This window comes from Typopeltis vanoorti, chromosome 4 (assembly GCF_054136105.1).
Source record: "Typopeltis vanoorti isolate ZY-2024b chromosome 4, IOZ_Tvanoo_1.0, whole genome shotgun sequence".
NCBI lineage: Eukaryota > Metazoa > Arthropoda > Arachnida > Uropygi > Thelyphonidae > Typopeltis > Typopeltis vanoorti.
This window is the reverse complement of record NC_143552.1, coordinates 81,616,563-81,633,767: the sequence shown is the minus strand read 5'-3', so window position 1 is coordinate 81,633,767 and position 17,205 is coordinate 81,616,563. Positions and strand designations below refer to the sequence as shown.

Here is a 17,205-nt window from a genome sequence, read left to right as displayed (position 1 = left end):
GGCTTGATGAAGAGGAATGATAACTCCCTTATCTCTGCTTGTTAGTGTATTCTTCAATAAATAAGTAATCCTGTGAACTACTTTAGCAATATGCCCTCTAAACTTCAGCTCTCTATCTACTAACTCACAACTTGTAATCTTTGTATCCCAAAATGCATAATATTACACTTTTCCACATTAAATTACCATCCATTATCGTGTGGAAAGACTTGTGTTTGTCGCACATGTTGATTGGATTTTAATGGTATAGATGCAAACACAGATTGATAAGAAAATAACTATTTAACTTAAATGCTAATATTTCGCTGGTATTATATCCAGCATCTTCAGAGCACAAAACAAAGTTTGTTACAGTAGCAAGACAACTGCAATCCGGTGTAACAGTGAGACTAGTATGGGTAATTGTAGTGCAACACAAAGACTAAAGTCCTAATTAGGTGCCATCTAAGTTAAAAAAAAAAAAACAAAAAAAAAACATATTAATTTGGTCTTAGGATGACTGTCTCCCAAATCTTTGGTAGATTTATACAGCCATACTTGTTGAGGTTTGGAGTATGTTTCAAGGCTTCTGTTGATTCCAGGAACAACCTCTCTGACTTGTAAAAGCTTCTGTGCAGTATTTTGTTTTTTCCCAATTGATCCTGTGTGCAGGGGTATCTAAAACATGGTCTGCCAGACCCGACTTGCCATAGAGAAAGTGCTGGATATATTTTTTGTGTTCATTGAGACGGATGTCCACAGTTCTTCCTGTCTGTCCATAGTAGGCTCGATGACATGGACAGGGCACTTCATAGACTCCTGGATGTGATAAAGGAGAGAATCTGTCCTTAGGTGAACAGATGAGAGTTGCCAATTTCACATAAGGTTTAAATACAGTGCATAATTGGTGTTTGTTAAGCACCCTAGATATCTTTTCAGATGTGCCTTTAATGTATGGGATGGTGATAGTTTTGTTATGGTCTTCTGTGGTAGATAGTGGGGGGGGGGATTTTTGGGGAGCATTTAGTATTTTATCTATCTTATGGGGATTATAGCCATTGGTCAGGGAGGTGTGATGCAGGTGAGAAAGTTCAGCAATGAGAGTAATGTCATTGGAACAAATTGCTCTAGCTTTATGGGTTAGTGTTTTTAAGATACCATATTGTTGAGAAGGGTGATGGTGTGATTGTTTGTGTAAATATCTCCCTGTATGTGTGGGTTTTCTATAAACCGAGAATGATAAGGAACCTTCTGGAAGACGTGCTATAAGTCTGTCCAGGAAGGGCAGACAATCATTTGCTTCTAGTTCCTTGTAAAGTTAATTTTAGGGTTCTGGCTATTTAGATGCACTAGAAATGTATTCAACGTGTCTGGGCATTGTGGCCAAATAGCAAACACATCATCAACATAGCATAGCCAGAGACTAGGTTTGAGAGTGGCTGTGTTGATAGCTAGCTTTTCCAGATGGTCTATGTAGAAGTTGGCTAAGGGGGGAGAAACAGGGGATCCTATAGCTGACCCATCTAATTGTTTGTATATTTTCCCTTTCCATGTAAAATAACCTATCTGTACTATGAATTTAAATAGCTGAAATATATCAGGGGGAAATTATGAATTTAGTAAGTTAAGAGTTTCAGTTAATGGTACATTCGTGAATAATGAGGTGATATCAAAACTCAACATTAAGTCTGAACTTTTTAAGGTGTGGTTTTCTAAAATACTTTTTAGGTGGGTAGAATTTTTAACAAAAGAGGGAGAATTGTTTGTGCAAGTGGCTAGTAGTTTGGCTAAATGTTTAGCAAGTTTATATGTGGGACTGTTTATACTATCTACAATAGGGCTTAAAGGTATACCTTGTTTGTGAATTTTTGGAGCTCTATATATCCTGGGTGTTTTAACGTGGAGGGGTTTGAGTTTGTTGACTGTTTCTTTTGGCCAGGAAGTGACTTTGTTCAATAACTTGCACACCTTATTCTTTTGTGAGTTGGTGGGATCTTGATCTATAATTTGATAAGGTGACTGGTACTATTACTCTTCCTAACTTGGTATCATCATCAAACTGAATGTCTTCCTTTAAATTATTTCCTATATCATTTATCTACAAATTACACAGTTGGTCCAAGCACAAGCTCCGTGGCAAACCACTAGCCACCTGCTTTCTTCTGGATTCTCCTCCTCCGTATGCTACTTTTTGGTCCGTCAGGAAACCTGTTATCCATATCACCAATTTCCTATCCATCCCCATTTGTTACAGTTTGTATAACAGTTCCATATGGTATCCTGTTAAATACCTTTGCAAAATCCAGCAGTATCATTATGTATTCATTCCCTTTATCCAACTCAGTTGTCACTCTATATCAGGGTTTCTCAAACTTTTTCTACGGAACACTTCACAAATCCTGAAATTTTCACGGAACACCTTGGTTATTTTGTAATGTATTAATTAATAATTAATTGGTAATTTAGCTGATTTTTATTCATCATCATCATCAAATTCCTGCCATGTATCCACAAGGGGTGTACAGGATATGATAGTACTACATGAAAAAATTATATCATTACTAACTTCCTATCTACAATTTTCCTCCAAATCAGTCTGTTACTTGTCAAGACTCCAACATTATCAGATCTTATATTTCTATCGTCTAAGGCACTTTGTACAGTATCAATCCATCTATATCATGGTCTTCCTATGGGTCGTTTTCTTGCCAACCTGCCAGAGAACACTTGTTTTGCTAATCTTTCCTCGCCCATTCTGTTTAGGTGACCATACCACCTGAGATTAGCTCTGCTAACACATTCCTGGATGCAGACAATGTCAAATTCTTTCCTAATATCCCCGTTTTTAATATGATATTGCCATTGATGCCATCTGTTCACGCCTCTAATCTTTCTCAGGACTCTCATATCTGCAGTCTCTAGTCTTTGGTCAAGTGTTTTACTTCTGACCCATTTTGATTTTTATTATGAATTAATAATTAATTATTTGTCAGATAATTAATTTGATTTCATTGACATATCCTATTCTGATCACCAAATATATTTATAATATTATAAGTACTTACGAGTGAATGCAGACTTTTTCTCCTGTGTGCTGGTAGTTTCCCCTCCTTTTGTACATCCTGGAGATCGCTCTGTAGGCTTGAGGTGGATGATTCACTATCTGTTCCGCCACAAACACCTTCAATAAGAGATTTCTTAATAACAAAATTAAACAAATTGCCTTCTCTTATTCATGTTAGAATTTAAATCTGTATTCCTATTACTTTTAAAAAAATCACGACACTCTGGTTTCAGAACAAGCTCTTACACACTGCAATACGAACTTGCAAAGAAAGTATTCAGTATTACTAGATCTAAGAACCAGATACAGACTACCTTGATCTTCAATTTCAGTGGAAAAATTTTCTTTATACTTCCTTGCTGATTGGTCATTAACATTTGCAACACAGATGTTATTTCGTTCAGTTTACACCGCCCATTGTTGTAATCGGCTTGCAGGCAATTTTTATGATCGGTCATAAACGGCGGTATTCTCTTTCCCGATTGTTGAAAGATTTCGATGTGTGAAAATAACGATAATTCATGAATATTTCCATGTTTAAAAATATGCCGCTTGGTCACTGACACAGATGTCATTTCCTTCAGTTTTGAGAACAGAGGATATGCCACCATTGTTATAATTCGCTTGCAGGCAATTTTTATGACCCATCATAAACAGCAGTATTCCCTTTCCCAAATGTTGAAAGATTTTGATGTGTGAAAATTAACGATACACAGATGTTATTAGGCGTTCTGGGTCTGAGCTTTTCGACATATTCACGAATATTATTCTCCTCAGAATATTTCTACTATAAAATATTTATTCATGAAAAATGTTTAGAAAACTAAAATGACAAATTCCAGAACTTCTCGCAGAACACAGTTTGAGAAACCCTGATCTATATTATAAAAAGTAAGTAGATTACTAAGGCATGACTGATCCTTCACAAAGCCATGCTACCCCTCATAGAGTATCATATTCTTATACACATTCCTTAATTCTCTTTTTGACTAGCTTTCCCAGTACTTTTACCATCACTCCTGAAATACTATGTAGAAATCTTTTAACCTTGGTTTATTATACATTAACGATACCAAGAAATTTTATTCTTGGTTTTAATCCTTTTACTGAAGAATCAAAATAAAGTTTTGCACATGAAATATATTCACTTCTGAACTACTAGTATATAGAAGCTAATGACTTCATATCACTTGCCTTAGTATATGTCCCATAATGCAAAACGCACCTCCCCCCTTTTGGATGTGTATAATGCAATGCATAATGGGAATGCACTACCAAGACCGGTTTCAACCTTTATTGAGGTCTCATCAGTGGAAGCCAGACCCATACTGAGGCAAGTGATATGTAGTCATTAGTCTCTATATACGAGTAGCTCAGACATGAATATATTTAATGTGCAAAACTTTTGTTTTGCTTCCTTGGGAAAAAGATTAAAACTAAGTATAAAATTTCTTGGTATTTCCTGAGATACTAATTGGTCTGTAATTTGCTACTGCAGATTAGATTCGCCTTTATGCAAAGGAATTATTTGCATAAAGGCACCCACTCTCTTGGGACGTTGACAGATCAGAGATTTAAACAGCCTAGTCAAAGCCATCGCCAGTTGCTATGCACATTCTCATAAAGCACGAGCCAATATCCCATCCAATCCCACGGCTGTAATTGCATTCCGATTCTGCAATATACTACCTCCAATTCTTCAATCTCTGTTCTCACATCAGTCCCTGTCACTTCTGTCATATAAATATATTCACTTGGATGATGTATCCTTGCAAAATGATCACTCAGTAGCTCAACAATTTTGTCTGCCTCCATTATTCCTCCACTATCTGCGCTCATGAAAGTTATCCTTTCATGATAACTTACCATATAATGAAAAACTCTTTGGGATTTCTTTACTCCTGTTAGGCTAATTTCTTCTCATAATCTGATTTTGCATTCTGTATCATGCTGGTCACCTTTCTTGCCTGTTCCTTGTAGGTTAGGTTAGCTGGTTCTAACCTGACCTACATATATAAAGAGGAAGATGACCAGCTAAATTTCATGAGTTAGCTGGTCACCTTTCTCTTTATATACCTCCACAACATTTCCTTTGTTTGCAGTTTATGCTTAATGATGCTACTTATCCATCTAACTCCTACCTGATTTACTCTCCTGACCTCGGATATACAGGTGATATTGCTTCCTCCAGATATCCCTTGATTATCCCCCAGGGCACCGAACATCCTTCCTTTGCAGATCTTTATGCCATGGTACTGCTTCAAGCTGCCTCCTAAGATTATCATAATCATTCCCCCTTGGAGTTCCACACATATACTCCTTCTTAATTGGATTTTCCATGTTTTGCCTTCCAAGTCCACACAACATGATCACTTCCCCCAATCAGAGGCAACATAGCCACCTTAGTTATGGACCTATAACAAGGTCCAACCTTCTCATACCCCAGTCCCCCTCCGTTCAATTCTGCTTCAAGTAATTATCTCTCAGTACGTGTATAAATTCCATTTCCTTTCCTGCCATGTGATCTTCCTTCCTTCCCATCTCAACTTGCACTGATTGTACTAATCTGCTGATGTATGTCTTCCCCCATCATCCCTGACCTATAGCAGCAACCAATTTTATATTTTGTGCTATTGTCCTCAATCTCACACTAGATTGACTCAAAAGAACTGCCATCTGCATGACTGACTCCTACTCTTGTTGGCTGCAGTACATCTGTTATTATCATCATCATCATCAGTCCCCCCCCCGACCTATCTACTCTATCCTTCCTGCAAATACTAAATCCATCGCATTCTATCCCTATAACTGCATCATCTGCTGTTAGCCAAGTCTCGCTAACGTCTGTAATGTTTGGCAAGGTTGCACTAACCAATGCTGAAAAATCTTCAATCTTGTTCCTTATACTTCTGGCATTAGTATATAGAAACCTACACCCACAACTACCCTATTCAATATATTTGCTTGTTGCTTGTTGACTAGATTCTGCACTTGTTGGTTATTTCTCGCACTCATTTGCTTCATGAGTGCCTTCACATACTCATCTGCATCTATCCTAATTTCTTTAGTTTTCCTGACTTTGTGCTTCCACACTCTCAGTGAGTAAAGCTCTCTAGACACCTAACTCTGAATCCATTTAGTTGTATTCCATCAGCATTGTACAAATCTTTACGTACATCAAACTCAGGCCATAGATCTATAAACTCTACATCATTCCTTCTGCATAACCTGCATATTGATTCATTAGCTATCATTGCCCTCCTTCTCAGTTTGCCTCTGTCATAGCGTGGTAGCAGACTGACAAACTCCACTATCTTGATCTTTTTCATTTCTTCCACTAACTCTTTCACATTTTCTTTCATACAATACTTCTCACTCTCATGTCATTGGTTCCAGCTAAATCAATCAATTCTTTCACCTTTCTGCATTCTAACAACATTACTAATATTGTGTGTGTACATGTCTGCGTGCGTACACAATATTTTGCAAAATTCCATGTCAAACCCTCTGCACAACAATAGCTTGGCTGCCATTGTTCTCATTTGCATCGGCACCATGAATAACACAGTTTATGTATCATACACTATAAATATATAAAAAAATAAACACAACCACACAGTCATACACAAGAATACTACAAACACTAATTATCAAATATCATTAAATCAATATTTAAACAATGACTTAGCTGTGAGCTCACGATCACACAGTCCATCCAGAAAACTTTACCCACTTCTGAACATGGAAACATATCACTCTTGATATTTCTGAGGATTTTTGACCAGGTCTAGCGTACTTCATGTCTATTCTCTTCTTTCCATTGCATTTTGGTTGACAGTTTCCTCTCTGGTCATTTTCCTGTGTCATAATGAATGGTTTCTTCTCCAGATTTCTTCACTATTGCTGGACTACCCAAAACCTCTTCTACTTACTCCATCCTCTGCCCTCTTTAAATTAATGACATTTTCTTCTAACATGGAACCCTATTCTTGGCTTTGCTTATGGCATACTCTATTCTTCCTCTTCATTTGGCATCTTGTAGTAGGCACCCAAAATTATTCAAGTTTTTCATAACCAATGCCTCAAGCATGAGTTGCTTGCTATTCTCTAAAATGAGGACAGTTTGGTGAACTGCAATGCTACCTAAACACAGGCTTGTCTTTATTTCTCATAAGATCTCCCTTCGTTTTCTCTCATCTTTGATGATATTTAGATATTCAGTCAAGATCAGATTTCTCTTTTTGGGCCAACTGAGCACTTTTCTTTTGTTGTTTCTTGACTAAAGCAATGCAATCCATTTGAAACTGTAGTATACCACTGAGAAAAGAACAGATTGCATTAACATATTCTCCTCAACCATCAGTGCTGTCTAGAAACATGTTATCATTGTGGAAGGACACATGATTCATGCATTAGTCTTAACTGGCCATATCTGGACTCACTTTTTTTTTACTCTCATCCATGAAAGGTTGTAAACATAAAGAACATTAGTAGTGTGGGTGTGCTAAGGATTCAAACCTGCAGCTTGTAACTGGTAACTTTCACTTCCCTCATTACTGACAGCATACAAGGGGGGGGGGGAGGTCTGGAAAGTTCTGATAGACACCTAGAACAAAATGATATTAAAGCAACTGATATAACAACAAGAAAGAGCATACTAGTAGCAGAGTTATGAAGGCAACTTATATTCTTATATCCTCATATGTTCTTTCTCATGGTTACATCAGTTACTTTAATATCATTTTTGTTCTAGGTGTTTATCAGAACTTTCCAGATCCCCCCCCCCCCTCATATTTTGTAAAAAGTGTTTGTCTAGATCAGTGGTCGCCAAAGTGGTCGATATCAACCCCCCCCCCTAGGGGTCGATATAACATTGTTAGGGGTTGATTGAGGATCGATAGAAAAATATAAGACATCATTGTATGGGTAATATTTAATTCGGTTAACTTGAATTGTCTCCATCCTGAATGACAATGCAGTTAAGAGTGAGTCATGGGAACAGTGACATGAATAGGATCTGTAAGATGGAGCAAGGTCATGAAAATAGTTACAGAGGCCAATCAAGTAGGCCAAAATGACGTATTTACCAACAAGCGCCTTTTTTGCTTATCCTATTATAATTACGTAATAGTAAAATAGAGGGGGTCGATAAAAAGTCAAGAAACTCTTGAAGGGGGTCGACGGTCAAAGAAGTTTGGCGACCCCTGTCTGTCACATCATGTTTGTCTAGATACAAACACCAATATTGCAAAACTTGACAGCTTACAAAATTCTAATTTATTTTAACATCCAATTTATATAAATTTATTTCATATCTGAGCAAGACTTCAAGAGCCAAAAATAAAAACATTTCAAAATGTTTTGCTTCAGATATATATATATATATATATATATATATAAACATTTAACTAACAACTAAGCATAATAATACTCTATTATTAATTTCATTTTAAATTCATTTTTATATTTTTAATTTGTTGTGTATCTGAATTCTAGATATCCTACATCTGCTGTAAAGACTAAACTTGTACTTTTTCAAGCTAGTTCAGTTTCAAATAAGTGCTACAGTTATCTCACAGTGGCCAGTGAAATTCATCTCCCACCTGATGACAATTGCAAACATCCATGCTCATGGTGAGATTCAAACCTGCAGTTTTTTGGGTTGAAGAGCAGATATGCTGACTTGGACAACCAGCCTGGTGACTTTTTTTTGGAAAACACTCATTTATGGGTGATTGCCAGTGAATGGATGATTACTACTGAATAATATGTTCAAATTGACCATAGTTTGAATTCTCTCAACCTAATTAAGAACCTAAACTTGTCCTAATTGATAACAAAGCAGTATTACTTTTCCAACAAAACTAATTGTTTAGGAATTAATTAAATCATGAAACGTTTTCAGTGATGGATTAGTTTTCACTTGATAACTTGTATGGTTTTTTATTTATTTATTTTTTTTTTATTGCTCCTTTTCACATCATAATGGATAACCAAGTTCCTTCAAGGTTTAAAAATCATGGAACATAGTGTTGAATTTATTTTGCTTTTTTATAGGGATAGTTTGAATCTTATGACTTTGGTTTAGATGGCATATTTTGAAATGGTTAAGATTGCATAAAGCATGCATGACTTTTGATTTTTATGTAGGGGAAAAAATCATTGTTAAAATTAGCATTTTGGTACTTTCTTCTTTCCTCCTTTTCATCTGAATTTGTTCTTGTATTTAAATCTTATTTCACTAACTGGTGAATTAGGGGCATTGCACCAGTCAGGGCTTGATTGGGATTGAACTGTTTATCAAAATTTTGTACTTTTGCATTTCTCTTTGGTTACCATCCAGCAAAATGCATTTGTGTCTATTAGCCATATAGGGAATGCATGCCCTATACTTTGTTAGGAGAAATGATAGATGATGAAATTTGCATTCTCTCTTTTGACAAACTCTGAAAATATTTGGAATTCTGTGGAAGTAGAAACAGGTTGGTAATTGTTCATGCTATGCAAATACTTGTATAATATAACACTTTTTTTTTTAAAGATGTAGTAATAATCATCTCATTTCATCTAATTTTCTTAACCAAGGCAAAATGTTAATGTAGCTACTGTTGACTTATTCTCTTGCAGAATTCTGGTATTGAAAAAGCATTCCTATTTGATGTCGTTAGTAAAATATACATTGCAACAGATAGTTCTCCAGTAGATATGCAGTCGTATGAGCTCTGTTGTGATATGATTGATGTAGTTATCGATCTTTCTTGTATATATGGGTGAGTTTTTTTGTTTTTTTTTTCTCCCCCCTTCATGAATAGAACAGTTAATCAGAATATTTTAATCTTCAGCAGTACAATATTTTGACTACTAATGAAACAGCATTATAGCTTCTGTGTTTTATAACATCTAGAATCAGAAACATTTCTAGACAGGCATTATAAGAATAAATAGATTTATAGGAAATGAAAATATATTACAGACCCAAATTTTTCAGTTTTGATACAAAACCATCTTGATAGTGAAAACTGAGAAACAAATATGTAGTTGTAAAGATGAAACAGTATATATTACATAAATTGAAAAAGCATTCCTATTTGATGTCGTTAGTAAAATATACATTGCAACAGATAGTTCTCCAGTAGATATGCAGTCGTATGAGCTCTGTTGTGATATGATTGATGTAGTTATCAATCTTTCTTGTATATATGGGTGAGTTTTTTTGTTTTTTTTTCTCCCCCTTCATGAATAGAACAGTTAATCAGAATATTTTAATCTTCAGCAGTACAATATTTTGACTACTAATGAAACAGCATTATAGCTTCTGTGTTTTATAACATCTAGAATCAGAAACATTTCTAGACAGGCATTATAAGAATAAATAGATTTATAGGAAATGAAAATATATTACAGACCCAAATTTTTCAGTTTTGATACAAAACCATCTTGATAGTGAAAACTGAGAAACAAATATGTAGTTGTAAAGATGAAACAGTATATATTACATGAAACAATTCAGTAATGATGAGAGCTTGGCAGTACATTCTGTGATTGTTATTAGATGAAGGCTATTTCAGTTTATATACACATACCAGCCACTGAATTAGCAACTTTTAGTTAATACTGTGTTAGACCTCCTTTAGCCTGATTGACAGCACATATGCAGTTTGGCATAGATTCCAGTTTTGGATTGCATCTATGTCTGCAACACACCAGGTATTCACTAGACAGTGTTTAACTGGCTCCGATTTAACAGAAGAGGACTTGCTCCTAGATCTGTTTTTCTGACATGTTCCATAGATTCTCAATGGGAGTTTTATCCAGGCTTTATGGTGACTAGGGAAGATGGTGAAAATTGTTGTCATGCTTGCAGAACTAATGTTGAACAATTCTTGCACGATGCACAGCATCATTGTTATTCATGAAACAACCATTACCTTCTGAATAAAAAGTCAACATTTGCAGGATGGACTTGATTGGCAATAATGTTCAGATATTTTATGGAAAAAACCTAACCTTCTTATAATATCAGAGGACCTGTTCCATACCAACAGAACAATGCCCCATGCCATGACACCATCTCCAGATCCTTAAATTGTGTTTACAAGACAAGCTGGGTTCGTTGCTTCATGGAGCTCACGCCAAACTCTTTGGCTATGATCGGTACACGATGTACCGTGACTCGTTGGAGCTACATGACTCTTTACAGTCTTCCAGTGTCCAGTCATGGTGTTTCTGATACCATTGCAGACAAACTTTTCTGGTTCTTCATAGAAATCAGTGGTTTCCATATAGGCATCTGGCTACCAGTACCAATCCTTTTCAATTGCTTGTGCATAGTTCATTGAGATGTGGGCAAGGAACAGCCTTCATTAAATGCTTTTGTCAATTGCTGCATACAGGAAATTATGTTCATCCATCCAAGCCGTGTCAGATGCTGGCAATTTCCTGACAGCCTGTCAGGAAATTGCCACACAGTTACGCTTTTTAGACAATCAATTTAGACATTGTGAATTATTTTTTCACTGATTTATCACCTTTTGAGAAACTAGTCAGCAGCTCTGCTGTTTTCAAAATTGTGTAGCTCAATGGAGTCGTGTTTGCACTCCATGATACTTGACTGCCCAAAGAAAAAACCTGGATTCAGTTCTAGTTGCCAACTAGGGGAACATTTTCTAAACCTTTCTTCGACCAGTTCCCGAGTTAGTCAATCTCTGGCATGGGCAAGCGGGTTTTTTCTCCTGTAAACTCAAGAAAATCGACTGTGGAATCCACATCCATCTCAGACAATAAATATATAGTGTTAGGATTAGGAACCACAAGATGGTGGCACTTGTCCTGTAATTAATGATAGTCTTGGGCTAGATATCTCTGATAGGCTACCAATGGAGATTGAATTGCCTTCTCAGTCTCCAAAAGTTAGATAGGGCTAAATGGCCTCACCTGCACCCTGTAAAGGAATAAAAGGCATTAGCAAGCAAATTTTTTAGTAGACTTTTGATGATTACTGACAGCAGCATTCTTAAATAGTTTCCTAGAAGGCATGGTGATGCATGTGACCAAGTATTTTGCACGTATGCCTTGTGATGTTTACATGCATCTTCATAAAGGGTTCTAATTCAGTGGGTGGTATGTTTAGAAGATTCTTACAGCTTTTTTTTGTACAGTCTTTTCATTAAGAACCAGCACTTGAATGACTAGTGTTTTCCCACCATATCTTATTACAAAAAGGTAGTAGCCAGCCTTCCTGCTAGTGTGAAATAAATAAACCACAGAGTAACCAATAGATTTCAGTATAACACTCCAGAAGAGAGTTGAGGAATGATGCTAAATTTTTTAAGAATACGAGAAACTCCCTTGTGGTTGTTTACAGAAAAAAAATAATTTTGTGATTTATTCTGAAGAAGCATGGATGTAAGGATGATTTATACATGTGATTAAGAAACACATATGCTTAATTATACTTAACTTTCGTCTTTGTTTCAGAGAGCACCTGAAGTGATAATCAGTGCATTTAAATAGATGTGGTGTTGTGATAGTTTATATGACAGTTAACATTTATGGCTGCAGGGATTGAACTATAGCTGTCTCTTAATCCACTGCAAATTAGACAAGAATAAAAAATACAGCAACAATTTATCGTGAAAAAATGTATAGCAGTTCAAGGCACTTATTTCCATATCTTGGGACTGAACACACAGCCATAATAATGCAGGTTTGGTCTCATAAGTTTCCATAAAAAACTGTTTTGTATTACATCAGATGCTGTATCTGATAGAGATAGAATGTGAAGAAAGTCAAATTTTTCTTCAAAATATCTGGTATAATCCTTGTGCGTTTGGATCCTCACCTCTGCTTGTCTGCTCATAGTAAAAGAGGTTGCATGAGCAAGGAATTTGATAACCTTGGAATGATAACACAGGCTTATTCTTGATGGAGAGAAAAAATGTCAAGTTTTACCTATATTCAAAGATATAGTATTGGTTGAATATTTACTGTTATGTTCATTTGAAATATGAATTGTGGCTGCCTTATGAGGACAGTTTTTATGTGTGGTTTAGTATTATTTAACTACCATCAGTACATGTTCGTTTATTTTCAGTTTCATCAGAGGGCTGATAGAATTTCAATATCAACATTATCTTAAATTTCATGAGTTAATTTTTTAATATATATATATATATATATATAGGGTGCTTAAGAGTCGAAGCTGTATAACTGAGATGAGAGCTCCACATAGCCTTTAAAGGAACGTGGAGAACCGACAAGGGCTTCTGACCTAATATCCAATCCTCACCTTCTCATGGTGAATCCTGTTAGGTATCCATCTGGATACTGAATGAACGAGGATGGGCTGGCAATTTGGGATTTAGCCGACCAAATTGTATTCTTATTGGCTTAAACCAAAATACAAAATGATGGTACAACATGACAAAAATTCATGCCTGCTGGGGCATCGGCCGGTTAAACAGGCCCCCCCCCCCCCCCCCCCCGTTGTTTTTGCTAGGGAACCAGGGTAAACACCGAAAAGTCAGCTACTGGAACAAATACTGAAACCCACCCCAATTCAACAACACCAGAATTCAAGATCAGTACCATCAACATAAGAAGCCTGAATGGCAAAGAAACGGAGTTAGTTGAGGAATTGGATAAGTACCAGATCAACATAATAAAGGTGACAAACAAAAAAGGCAAAAACTGGTGAGATCTTTCTGAGCAATAAATACAAAATGTTATATTCAGGCAATGATAATCAAGGAAAAGGAGAGCCATAGTATTCAACACTAAATATGAGGCTAATCTTCTTGAATGGCAGGCAGTCTCAAGTAGAGTTATGTGTGCAAATATCAGAATGGGGAACTGAACAATGAGACTTATTTGTGCCTATGGTCCCACAGAAGGTTCTAAGATAGAAGCGGAGGAATTTTTTGAGGCTTTAGAGAAAGCAACTGACACAACAAAAAAGGAAAAGTTGGTCCTTGTTGGGGATCTAAATAGCAGAATAGGAAATGATTGTCAGACATTAAAAAATATTTGGGAAAATTTCGAGGAAAGAGCAAAGCTAATAATAATGGCAAATACCTGTTGGATTTCTTCTCAAGATGGACTGGTTATTACTAACACCATGTTCCAACATAAAAATGTACACAAATTCACATGGAGAGAAGAGGCAAGGAATAAGAAAAGTCTCATTGTCTTTGTTATTGTGATGGTGATGTTTTATCACTGACAGGACACCAGAGTGTACAGAGGATTTGAAATTGGAAGTGATCACCATTTAGTCTTGAGCAGGATGAAATTGAATTTCATATTGAAAAGAAGAACATGTAAGAAATTTTAATAGCGAATAAAAGTTGAGCAGCTCTCAGATGTGAACTGTAGACTAAAATACACAAACATTAATCAAGAAAAAATGAAAGAGTTTGAGAACAGGAACTAAACCTTAGAGATTCATTTGTAAATCCTGAAGAAAACTTTGATTCAGCCAGAGAGACATGTGGTGAAGTTGTCTGCAAGGATAGAAAAATCAGAACTCCTGGTGGACACAGGAAGTTAAAGAGGCAGTGAAGGAAAAGAAGAAAGCATATCAAAAGTTCCTGCAAATAAGTCAGCTTGTGCTCTTAGAGAATACAGAGACAAATGTAAGAAAGCTAGACACTGTGTAAAACTACCTAAACAAAAGGCATAGGAAGACTTTGGCAAGAACATAAAAATAAATATCTTGAAGGTGGCAAAATATTTTGGAGGTTGTTGAAGAAGCTTAGAAATGGAGGAAAGAGTGCTGTAAAAGGAGTTAGAGATGATAAAGGTGACATGAAAACCGGAGAAAAAGATATCCTGGATGTATGAAGTAATTACTTTGAAAAATTGCTAAATCAGTGACAGCACAGTGGTAAAAAAATACTTAACAAGCATGCAGTCCAGAATATATATCCATTCTTGAAGTAGAAAAAGCCATCAGAAGCCTGAAATGTGGAAAGGCAGCTTTTGTAGATGATATTCGAACAGAAATATTCAAGTATGGAGGTATAAAAGTCTTACAGTGGTGGCACTGTATAGTTCAGAAGGCCTGGAGGGATGAATTCCAGATGATTGGAGTAGAGCTCTCATAGTGTCCATATATAAAAAGGGAAATAAAACTGAATGTGAGAATTACAGATGAGTTTCTATACTGAGTGTTCCTGGTAAGATTCATACAAGTATACTTGAAACGATTGAAAAGGATTGTGGAAGGAAAGCTTGGTGAAGAACAAGTTGAATTCAGGTCAAATAGAGGTTGTCAGGATCAGATTTTCACTTTATGACAAATAGTTGAGAAAGCATGGCAATATAACAAAGATCTGTATTTAAGTTTTGTAGGTCTGGAAAAGGCATATGATAAGGTGCCAATTATCCTTGATATAAAGATCATCTCCAGAAGATGATCTTTATATCAAGATCATCTTCTGGAGCATGTACACTATATACAGAGAAACAAGCTACACTACAATACTATCTACATGGTTTGCTAAAGTTACTAACCAATATTATAAACAAAGTTAAAAACATAACACTCATAAAAGATGATCTATTAGTCAGTTTCGACGTTTCTGCCCTTTTCACAAATGTCCCAATCAATGACACAATTCTTCTCCTACAGAACAAATCCCCCCCCCCCCCCGACATTTTGGCCCTCTTTGTCCACGTACTATGCTCTGGTTGCTTCTTGTAGCAAAATAAATTTTACCTACAAAAACGAAGGTACAGCCATGGGCTCACCACTATCCCCCCCCCAATTGCTAACTTTTACATGGAAGCCTTTGAGCAAAGTGCTCTTGACTCCTTCGCTCTAAAACCTACAGTGTGGCTTAGATACGTTGATGATGTTTTCATTATCTGGCCACACAGGCGACAAACATTAGACACATTCCTTAGCCACCTGAACAAACAACACGAACGCATACAATTTACCATCAAAATTGAAAATCAGAACTCGCTCACGTTCCTGAATACACTGGTCACATGTCTTCCTTCAGGCAATATATCCTTCACGGTCTACCACAAACCAACACATACTGGCTAATACATACATGCTAAATCATACCACCACCCATCACAAAAATATGGTGTCATTAACACCCTTAAAAACAGAGCTACAACAATTTGTTCTAATCAGCAAGCTCTTAAACAAGAATTAAAAATTATTAGCAACACATTTATAAATAATGACTACAACAAAAATACTATTAATAAAATCCTTCATAAAACTTCATCAAAAAAGAATTTAGATTACAATAAAACCATAGCTATCCCATGCATTAAAGGGTTATCAGAAAAAATCAACAGAATCCTACACCATTATAATCACAATGCCACCTTTAAACCACATACAAAATTAAAGATATATCCTCTAAGGATCCTCTCATCCCATTGGCACATCCTGGAAGTTTACTGCATCTACTGCACCTGTAACTTACCTTATATTGGTGAAACTGGATGTACAGTCCCTATAAGGAAAAAAGAACACAAAAGACACATTAAATATAACAATTTTGGTGAAGCAGGCCTCTCAGACCATGTTCTCAACACCTTACACCAAATTGATTGGAAAAGTACCCGCTCCCTACACCATTCAAAAACCTGGTATGAAAGAAAATTTAAAGAAGCCTGCGAAATTCTGATTAACCATCTTAATATCAACAATAATGGAGGCATGAAAATTCCAAGAATCTGGATGGCACATATTCAGCCTACTTAATACTCAGTACCCAGCATACTTTAGGACTTTAAGCAACCTTCAGCTAGTATTAGAAACCATATACCAGTTGGTTGAAATTTATATGTATAATCTTGTTTTTAATATATATATATATAAACATGTTGCTCTCCGCCCAATGTAATTTTGTAACCAATAGAATAATAATAATAGGATTCTAGCATTGATGTAGCCAAGGTGGTTTTTTTTTTTTTTTTTTCCACCAGAGGTCAGGCCAATAATTGTTGTAACTGTTGGTCAGTAACGTTAGCAAACCATGTAGATTGTAGTGCAGCTTGTTTTTCTATATATAGTGTATATGCTCCAGAAGATGATCTTGATATAAAGATCTAAACGTCGAGTGTTGATTTTGGTTTATATTAAACTAAAGTTTTACTCAAACACAGTAGTTGTCTCATAATATTTTCAAAAATGT

General features: G+C 36.0%; 1 protein-coding gene across 2 annotated transcripts in view; it reads left to right on the top strand.

The window, feature by feature from the left end:
• RagC-D (Ras-related GTP binding C/D) overlaps window positions 1-17,205 on the top strand; it is a 215,556-nt gene that overhangs the window by 165,392 nt on the left and 32,959 nt on the right. For both annotated transcript variants that reach the window (XM_090391300.1, XM_090391301.1), the window contains exon 7: window positions 9,671-9,813. In XM_090391300.1, the coding sequence (XP_090247426.1) occupies window positions 9,671-9,813 (143 nt within the window). The remainder of the gene's footprint in view (window positions 1-9,670; window positions 9,814-17,205) is intronic.